General features: G+C 44.8%; 1 protein-coding gene across 1 annotated transcript; it reads left to right on the forward strand.

Annotated features, from left to right (window-relative positions):
• Window positions 1-7,581: 7,581 nt before the first annotated feature.
• Window positions 7,582-8,994, forward strand: LCE5A (late cornified envelope 5A). The gene is made up of 2 exons (XM_023213554.3): window positions 7,582-7,777; window positions 8,330-8,994. The coding sequence occupies exon 2, from the start codon at window positions 8,351-8,353 to the stop codon at window positions 8,705-8,707; it is 357 nt and encodes a 118-aa protein (XP_023069322.1). The 5' UTR covers window positions 7,582-7,777; window positions 8,330-8,350; the 3' UTR covers window positions 8,708-8,994.
• The last annotated feature ends 1,494 nt before the right edge of the window (window positions 8,995-10,488 follow it).

The raw sequence follows: 10,488 nt of genomic DNA on the forward strand, positions 1-10,488 counted from the left end.
GAGGGGTGGAAAGAGAAGCCTCAACCTATAACCATAAATACTAGTTGCTGGGATACGTGGGTGTCTTTCCTCTTTGTTACAAATGAGATTCACTTTCTGCCCTGTGTTTTTAAGTTATCAACAAAATCACCACTACCTGAAGTAGAATGTCCTGTAGGTGGGAAGAGAGAATTGTATTTGCTGTTCATTTCCCATCTCTGTTCATTTCTTCCTTCCCTTCTTCTCCTTCCCTTTTCCCCTTCCTTCTATCTATCCTTCCTTCCCTCTTTTCTTCCTCACTGCCTTTCTATCTCTTCCCTATTTACTATGCTTATCATGTATCCAGACTAGAGCTAACCAAGCCCCAGGTTTACAAAGATAAATTAAATTTCTTTAGTCTTTGGAGCATTGACATGGTCAATTGAGCTTTGAAATCTTGATGGGGAAGACAATATCTTTGGGTGGAGGGAAACTTTTTTTCCAATTGTGGGTACAAGACCTGCCTCTGGGGTGCTAATTTCAGCTCAATAAACACTGGGTTTTTTCCATACATGAGCCATGGTTTGAGACAACCCACAGGAGGTGAGTGGCTCAGAGCAAAGCAGGACTGACATCCTCAGTCCCTTCTGGAGTCAAGACCTGGGAACCCCGAGGCAACCAGGGTACCAAGGCTGATGCTTGTGTGGGCCTCAATGTCTCCTTCCCTCCACTTGGCTCCATTCAGCTCATGTTCCCAAGGCATCCAGTATTTTCCTAGCTCCATGCTTTGGGAAATTAATAGAAGGATAACGTGTAGCTCCGGCTTCCAAGGAGTTCAAGATCTTGCAGGTAAATGATGTCCACATATGGAGCAGGCAGTACTGTGCAGGCTGTGATTAAACATCTGAGAAGCGAGTTGGCCAGTGAGGCTACTGGAGATCAGGTAGGTGGTGGTGGCATGTGAACTGTAGATGGATGGAGAATAAAGGTAAGGCCATTCTGAGGCCCAGGAGTAATGGGACTGTATATAACTCACTTCCTCCTTATGCCTACAGAGCCACGCATGGTACCTGGTGCTTAGTGGAAACTAAAACACCTGCAAAATTAAATGAAAGCATCAAATGTCACTTCTGATCCTTTCAGTCTATTTAGTACCGCTGTGTTAATTTAAACAGCGTATCATCCAAGTGATGCATATTCATTGCAGAAAATCAGAAAATATAGGTAAGCAAAAGAAAAAGAAATGAGCACGATCCCCCACCCAGAAGAAATTGCAGTTCATATCTTAATATGGTTGATTCAAGCATTTTTTTCCTGATTATTTACCTACTCTCTATCTCTATATACCATACATATATATAATAGAGAGAGAGACTTACATAAATGAATTTTTCATGTTGCTTATACTACTGTAACTTGATGTACACCTTTTCCTTTCTAATCCACTTTGCTTAACCTTTGATCCATACCCATTAGTGTCTGCTTGTATTGCAGTTCCTGGGGAACACCTGTCTCCACCACTGGATGGACACCTCTTAGCGGGCAGTGCTGATGGCTTCCCTATCTTTGCCTCCCCACTGCCTAGACCAGGATTAGCTCCCCGTAGGTCATCAATGTAAGCTAGGAGAACTGAAAACAAGCCCTGCCGAAGGCAATCCACTGATGAAGGCAAATGGGCAGATTAAGCAACTGTGAGGGACAGCCCAGTTGCCCAGTTGCCCAGTTGCCCAGGCACAGGGTATACCTGCCACTGGATGGAGGTACTCTTACCCTGGTGTGATGGGATGCCTAGCCCATTTGCAGCCAGCCCCTCCCTGTTGCCTTCTTCACGTCACCTGTATGCTTGGTCTCCGTCCTCTCCATCTGGGAAAACAAGGTACCTCGGTGTGTGTGTTTCCAGGAACCTCCTTGGCTATTTTTACTCCCTCTGAGTCCCACGCCCCAGATATTTACCTGCTCTCCGAGAGGAGGAATCCTCCTTTCTCTGTTTACTCACTCTGGAGGCTCCCATGGCATCCTCGCCTCCAGGTTCCAGCTATGGAGATGCTCTGCATAGAGAAGATAACACTGTAGCTGGCAAGGGCCCCAGGAAACCTAAGCATCCCACGTGCCAGGGTGAGCAGACCTGGCTCGGGGTCTGGAGGTGAGGCTTTTCCAGGAAGTGCACACACACACCTGGGGGCCCCAGGCAGCTCATGAGTCAGTCAGTCTCTGATGTCCTTGCTTGCACCCATGTCTCTGGCACTCATTACTTGAAGGTGGTGGTGCACAGGAAGGCAAGAAGAAAGGTCTGCAGCTTGAAACCAGACTGCTAGAGGCCCTTCCACTCAGCACTTTGTTCACTTAGGACAGGAAAAAAGCTCCATTTTAAGGCCATATTGCAGTATCTTCTCTGAAGAGGAGCATCTATGGACTGCTTTTGTGCATTATATTCTAGCCCCCTGAGGATTTTTGTCTGTGCACCCCTTCTATGACAGAATGCACAGACCCTGGGCTAGAGGTCACTGTGATTCGAGAAGCAAGCATGAGGTATAGAGTCCAAAGAGCTGGAATTGAACCCTGTTGACTTCTCTTAACATCTGTGTGACCTTAGACACATTTCTTGGCCTCTTTGTGCATTGATTCTATCTTTGAATAATAGGGGTAGTAACCCTCTCTTCTACAAAATTGGGTTGTTGTAAAGATTCCAGTAAAGGAAGGATGCACAAACAACTCATAAATGGTAAAATGCTCTCTAGAAGTTAAAGAATAAGAAGCCCTCATCTTCCTGAGAAGAGGTGCAAGTAGTATCTTGAAAATTCAAATAAGCCCAAAGTGATGGCATGTTGTCCATCCTACTCTATGGAATTTTTCAAGCTCCAGTCCAGGAAATAAGTAGCTGGGAGCTTTAAGCCCAGCGGAGGGCCCCAGGAATGCACTGGCAACCATCATGACATCTCTGTTTTCACTGATGATGGTGAGGACAAGACTAATAATGACCAGAATAAGAAGGGCTAAAAATTACTGAGCGCTTTTTATGTGCCAAGTCTAGGGCAAAGGGCTTTGCAGGCATTATCTCATGGAGTCCTCGTACAACCGGCATGGCCATGAGCACCGTTATTATCCTCATTTTATGGCTGAGAAAACAGCTCCAAGGGGTCACATAGCTAGCAAGGGGTAGAGCTGGGACAATCCAGACAGCACTTTATCTGTAAGAATTTTCTCTGTCACCTTTTCACTGAGCTTCCCTTGGCCCAATGACATCCTGTCAACCTCAGAGGCATTGAGGATTCTCTTGGTTGGTTTCTATTGCTGCTGTAACAAATTACTGCAAATTTAGTTGCTTAAAACAACACACAAGTATTACCTTATAGTTCTGTAGGTCAGACTGGCATAGGTCTCACTAGGCTGATATCAGACTGTTGACAGGGCTGCATTCCTTCTGGAGGCTCTAGGGAAAAGTCTATTTCCTTGCCTTTCCCAGCTGCTAGAAGCTGCTTATATTCCTTGGCTTCTGTCCCCTTCCTACATTTTCAAAAGGCCTCACTCCAACCTCTGCTTCTGCTGATAAATCTCCCCTCTCCGACGTTGACCCTTTAGCCTCCCTCTTATAAGGACCTTTGTGGTTACAGTGAGCCCACCTGCATAATCCAGGAAAATCTCCCTATTTCAAGATCCTTGACTTAATCACATCTTCAGAGTTCCTTTTGCTGTGTATGGTGATATATTCACAGGTTCTGGGGATTGGAATGTGGACATTTATGCACAGGAGGGGTGGGAATTATTCTGTACACTATTCAGACTTTACATCAGGGCAACAGTGACCAGTGGAAATAAGACAAATAGAAAAAAAATCCCTTTCCAGTGTCAAACTCCAGAATCAGCCTGTAGTGGGTGAGAGCAGCACTGTGCAAAGCCCCTCAGGGAGGCAGTTCCCAGGCCACAGTCCAGCACAGAGAAGCAAAGGGCTGTCAGGGACAAATGTTTTTAGGGCTTCCAAATCTGTCCAGGGCTGGAGGTGTTCAGATGACCTGATGGACATGTCTAGTTTTGTTGACCATCAAAACCTGAGGTTGTTATGCAACCTCATGCTCACAGAGTGCTGGCAGATTACGATGACTTTTTCCAGGAGTTTTCCTACAGGAAGACAATGTACCTGCCAACATTGACACTCAGGTTTCTCTTTGTAAGTCGATGTCATCACAATCTCTTGTGAGTGAGGTGCAGTGAATCAGTGTCCACAGGATTAATCAGCTCAGGAGCATGGGCTAAGGAACTTAGCCATGCTAAGGCTAAGAGTTGGACTTCTGGGCTAAGGAACAGTCATCCAGATAGTGCTACCCTGGGGAGGGTTCTTGGGGGTCTGCCAGCTGGCCTATCCCTGGAGATGCCAGACACTGCCTTTTCGACACGGGTACTCGATCTCTGGTTATTTAGTAGAGGTAATGATCACTTCCAATTTTTTCAGATGTGCAATTCAGGCTGTGATTCACCATATTTATTACTATTTTCACTCCAACTTCAATAGCCATGTTTAACAAGCAAATTTTATAAAATAAATCTTGCTAGAAAAAAATCACAATAAGAAATAAAATACTATTCAAGAGGCAGACTGTTATGATTCAGAGAGGGCAGATAGCAGGGTTTGAATTCCATCTCTGCTCCCAACTCTCCATGTGATCCAGGGAAAGCCTCTTTCCATCTCTGAGTCTCAGTTTCCTTTTCTGTCAAACAAGGGGCATGATCTAAATCAGCAATTATCAATCCCAGTGGTGCAGCAGAGCCACTTGATGGATGTCTGGAGAATGTCAAAGCCTAGATCTCACTGGGGTTGAGAACCACCGGCTCTGAATGATGGCCAAGGTCCTTTCCACATCTATTCTATCATCCCATGAAATGTCTAGAATTTGTCAATGAAAATCTGGGTTTGGTTTGTTTGAGGCATCCATCTTGCTTGCTGAATAGTAAATTCAACTGAACAAGGAAATGAAAACTGAACACCTGCTGCCTACAATGCATTAAATTAGACCCCTTAGGGATTCCTGCACTAAAGACCTTACCATGTGGTCAGATAGGTGGTCATGTGCCCAAACAATTATAAGTAAAAGAGGATGGACATTGTTCCTTTTAGAATTCACCAAACCCATGTGTTAAATGGGCAATTCCTTTAACTTCTACTGGAATTCCTTTTCCAGAAATTCAGAGCCTATGTTCTACTTTCTTGCTTATATTTCTCCACAAGGAGGGCAGAGACAGATCTGATGCATAGAGATTCAGTGGCCACAGGAGCCTACCTGCCTCCCAACCCTGTAGTCTTTATCTAGGCCTACTCTGAGTGCTGGAATTTACAAGTGACACAGCATCAGGTTTCATTTTAAACATTTATTGAATGCTTACTATATGCCAGGCACTATTACAAGAGTTTTATGTATATTAACTCATTTAATCTGCACATGACCCCATGAGATAAACACTACATTTTTCACCATTTCACAGGTGAGGACAGTGAGGTGGAAAGCTCATGTCACTTGTTCAAGGTCACACCACTGGTAAGTGGGGAGCTGGGATTCAAACCCAGAGACTGGCTCTAGAATTCACGCTCCTAACCACTTATAAATAGATTCTGTACCCTTCACGCAATGTTCTTATGGCTACCAAAAATAATCCTTCCAAACAATGAATAACATGGGAAATGTTGATGTTAAAATGTTAAGTGAAAAGTTAATAAAATAAACTCATGTAGGCCGGGCGCGGTGGCTCAAGCCTGTAATCCCAGCACTTTGGGAGGCTGAGACGGGTGGATCACGAGGTCAGGAGATCGAGACCATCCTGGCTAACACGGTGAAACCCCGTCTCTACTAAAAAAATACAAAAAACTAGCCGGGCAAGGTGGCAGGCGCCTGTAGTCCCAGCTACTCGGGAGGCTGAGGCAGGAGAATGGCGCAAACCTGGGAGGCGGAGCTTGCAGTGAGCTGAGGTCTGGCCACTGCACTCCAGCCTGGGCGACAGAGCAAGACTCCGTCTCAAAAAAAAAACAACAACAACAACAAAAACCCTATATATAGAAAAAAAATGAGTGAAAGGAAAATAGCAAAATAGTAACAGCATTTTAGGGATGGGATTATAGGTGATTTTAAAACTTTTCCTATTTTTTGGTGTTTTTAAATCATGAGTATGCTTTCTTTATAATCTCATTCCCTAGTGGCAAGCAAATACTCTTAATGTTTTGCTATAAGAAAACATTAAGTCTAAGCTCTGATATAATAAAAATTAGTTTTGGTTTCAAAATTGGCAGGTCAGTAATTTGAAATTTAGAATATATTTTCTCATGGAAATAAGGATAGCCATAGTGATTAGTTTTTTCTTTTTTAAACTTGTAGTTCTAGGAACTGTGCTAAGAACTTCATCTGTATTTCTTTACTCAGTGGATTAGGAATGTTTTCAGCTCCCTTTCCCAGTGATGGTTAAGTAACTTGCCAGAGGTTGCAGAGGTGGAGAGAGCAAGGGTGGAAACTGTTGCTGGACATCCCTCTCCAGGGTCTGTGTTATACCTGGGCTGATGCTTCTCACCGCAGCCCATTTCAACGAGCATGGAGCTAAGGTACTGCCTTTTTCTCCCAGTCTTATTTTCTCCCACTGCAGCTTTCATTGTGAATATGCCATATTTTGGCCACCGTTTCCGGCTAAGCCAATTTTGGTAACTATCCTGGGGACCCAACTTTCCCTCAGAATACTGTCTGCTGAGAAAATAAGCTTTGGATCCCACCATGGGCTTTTAAAACCTATATACTCTTCCTCTTCACCTCTCCCATCCAAGGATGAATCTTCTCCTGAGGTCCTTCCCAAGTTGGATGCTCTTTTCTTATGAATGACCAGAACTGGTGCCTCACTTCTGGAAACCTCCAGATGAGTCGAGAGCTTTTGCTCCACCCTCAGTATACACCTGATCTTTGCCACCTCACCTCGAGATGGCCAAGGGCCCCTTCTTTAACACGAGTAAGTAAACCATTTTAAAGGCATTTGTTAGTGCTGAATCAGTTCTGTTTGTGAGCTTTTTTGGAGCATCAAATTCAGGCAAGGAGAGAAGCCCAACCACCCACACTGTCCGCATTAGATCTGCCTAAAATAACATCATTGAGATAACAAACATTCTTAGTTCTGGTTATGGCATCATCTAGGAATGAAAAAAATCATGTTAGATTATTTCCTTGGGCCTACAGTTTTATTTTGGATCCCTATTATTATTCTAAAAAGGGCCATTTAATTTCCATCTTGGGAATTTTCTCCTTCAGTTCCTATACCAAAGAGAAAACAGAACTTCTGTTCATCCCAGAGGCGTAGAGCCATACTGGCCCAGCTCAAAAAATAGAAAGCATAGCAGAGCTGCCTGTGAGATAGATAGGTGCCATGTGCAATTCACAGAGCTTCCTCACCATCCTAGAGGCCTGCAGTTCTCATGGGATCTTCCTGTGGATTAATATCTGAGATGCTTATGGAGGGAGGAACAAGGTCCATGCGATGCAAGGGGAGGGAGTCACCCATGCCTTTATGAAATATGCTTCTAGCATCCTGCACATGGTCTGCACCTCCTGATGCTAGGGCAGGACTGAGTCGTATAAAAGGCAAAGCTTCTCACAGCACCTCAGTCTACCTGTCTCCTGAGTGATCTGCTGCAGTGCCTGAACCAGGTAGAGTGCTTCTCAGGACCAGGATGAACTCTTGGTGCCAGTGTTTTGGGCAGAAAGAGCCCCTGGGTGGAGGTTGAGGCCATTCTTGAAGAAGGACAAGGATAAAAGAGAATTTTGGAGGGAAGGGTTCTTCTGGAAGGGGAGGATGGAAGGTAGGTGAAGGGAATGAAGGACTGATGTCTTTCTGAAGTTCCAAGGAATTCATTTGAAAATATGGAGTTACAAGGTGGAAATCATTTGTATCATTCTTGTTACTGGTCTTGGGAGACTGGGTTTTTAAAATCTGGTCATTTTAGGCCAGGAGTAGTGGCTCATGCCTGTAATCCCAGCACTTTGGGAGGCCGAGGTGGGCAGGTCAAAAGGTCAGGAGTTCGAGACTGCCCAACGTGGTGAAACCCCGTCTCTACTAAAAATACAAAAATTAGCCGGGCGTGGTGGTGCACACCTGTAATCCCAGCTAATCGGAAGTCTGAGGCAGGAGAATCACTTGAATCTGGGAGGTGGAGGTTGCAGTGAGCCTAGATAGCACCACTGCACTCTAGCCTGAGTGACAGAGTAAGACTCCATCTCAATAAATAAATAAATAAATAAATAAATAAATAAATAAATAAATAAATTCTGGTCATCTTAGAGATAAAATCTTGTGAAATTATAGTTCAATTCGAAGCACAAGGAAGTGACCTTGGGCTTGTATTGTCTTTCAGCTTTATTCAGCTCCTACAGAGATGTCCTGCCAGCAGAGCCAGCAGCAGTGCCAGCCTCCTCCCAAATGTACCCCTAAATGCCCTCCCAAGTGTAGTCCTAAGTGTCCTCCCAAGTGTCCCCCAAAGTGCCCTCCCCAGTGTTCAGCCCCATGCCCACCTCCAGTCTCTTCCTGCTGTGGTTCCAGCTCTGGGGGCTGCTGCAGCTCTGAAGGTGGTGGCTGCTGCCTGAGCCACCACAGGCCCCGCCGGTCCCTCCGACGCCGACCTCAGAGCTCCAGCTGCTGTGGCAGTGGCAGTGGCCAGCAGTCTGGGGGCTCTGGCTGCTGCCGTAGCTCCGGGGGCTCCGGCTGCTGCCACAGTTCTGGGGGCTGCTGCTGACCTGGGCCATGAGGAGCATGAAGGAGCAGCACTGGCAGAGCCCAGGTGCCGAAGATCTGTGTCAGCCTGAGGCTTCTTTTCTCTCATTTCCCATGGAAGGACTTCAAAAATGCCTTAAGTTCTCCTCTTTAGCCTGCCCATGTTCACTCCATTGTGGGGTTGAGGTCTAGCCTGTGATATTTTCTGGCCTGACTTTCCCTCTCAGACATGGTTCTTTGGAGAACTAGGTGTTGTAATTCAGTTGTGAAGCTATTTTTTTCTGTAACAATAAAACTTTTTATTCCTGATATCACTGCCTCCTGATTTCATTGTTTGCCTCTCCCACTCTCTACCTACTGCATCAAGCCATCTTCCCTTCCCTTCTCTTAAATGCAAGCGAACACTTTACAAACTTGTTTGGGGAGCACATTTTGGCAGTGAAGCTACTCAAGACTCTGGAAAACAATATTCCCTTCTATGCACTGGATTCTGGAACTTTAAGCTTGAAGGGAAGAATCATGTCTGAGACCATTACGCCAGACACAAGATTGTATGAGGATAGCCAGGAATGGGTTTGAAGAGAAGAGGATGGTTGTACTCAAAAGGGTCAGGTTCTGAGAGGGTTTCCTTCAAGCATGGGTCACAGTTTGAAAAATTGCTTGTCCTCTATTCATGGGGAATAAGATTGTCTGAAGTGCTCATCCTGGGCCCTAATAAATGGACACTCTTTTCTGATGATTATAAGCCCAGGTGTTTCCATCAGTTGGCTAGAGGGAGAGCTGGGTGGGCAGTGAGTGAGTTTTAGAGGCAGGTATGAAATGTCTGAGCACATTTTCCCTGCATGCTGAAATCCTGGATTTGAATCTGGGTAAAGAACTGAGAAAGACACACTTCTCTGCAAAGACTGTCTCTATGTGGTTGGGATGTGTGTGTGTGTGTGTGTGTGTGTTTGTAGTGAGAGGTATAAGAGTATAGGGGTTTTGGTCCCTGTGTTGGGTTTTCCAAGTAACATTTCTTTAGGAATGGGCTGGTTCCTTCAGGAGATACTCATAAAATACCTAGAAAAGATAACTAGAAAATTTAATTCCAAATCAGCCTTTTATATAAAAGATAAACAATTGATGCCTTCTTTGATAAGAGCTAACAGCGATAAATAAAGTAAGTTGGTTTATGAGATCATAACATACCCACAGAATGAGTAGGCACTTGCCCAGACGATCTCCTTACACTGATTCCTACCAAACACATCTTTCTTCACTCTTTTTTTTCTTTTTTTTAAGAATTTTGCCCATTTTCCCGGGGGAGATCCTGCCTCTGTCTTGTTATTTCATTACTTCCTTCTCTGTTCTAATATTGACTTTACTTTTTGGAATGTCTCACCTATACTCACCAACAGGTGTTCTAGGAACTGGCAACCTGTTAATCAGGCTCTAAATCCATGTTAAATGAAACTGGTATCTTTTGCGTGTATTCCCTCATGCCACTCCCAGCTCACTCACCCCCAAACCTGTCTCTCATCCTTAATTCTTGAATTCTCAGTCTTGGACTTCTGTTACAGTTCACATTCATAGTTGTGGGCAATTGCATTGATTGAGAAGCAGTTCTGAAGTTGACTACCAAAGCATCCTCCAATTCTTAAAAGTTAGTTATTCTAAAAACACTATTTATCATGCACACTTTGGCCCTTTGGAAAGAACCTCCCTTCCCTTCCCTTCCCTTCCCTTCCCTTCCCTTCCCTTCCCTTCCCTTCCCTTCCCTTCCCTTCCCTTCCCTCCCCTCCCTTCCCCTCCCCTCCCCTCCCC

Source organism: Piliocolobus tephrosceles, chromosome 1 (genome assembly GCF_002776525.5).
Source record: "Piliocolobus tephrosceles isolate RC106 chromosome 1, ASM277652v3, whole genome shotgun sequence".
In the NCBI taxonomy this organism is placed as follows: domain Eukaryota; kingdom Metazoa; phylum Chordata; class Mammalia; order Primates; family Cercopithecidae; genus Piliocolobus; species Piliocolobus tephrosceles.

Bases quoted from the DNA above. Each gene is read 5' to 3' on its own strand.
- LCE5A (XM_023213554.3), top strand. From the start codon at position 8,351: ATGTCCTGCCAGCAGAGCCAGCAGCAGTGCCAGCCTCCTCCCAAATGT.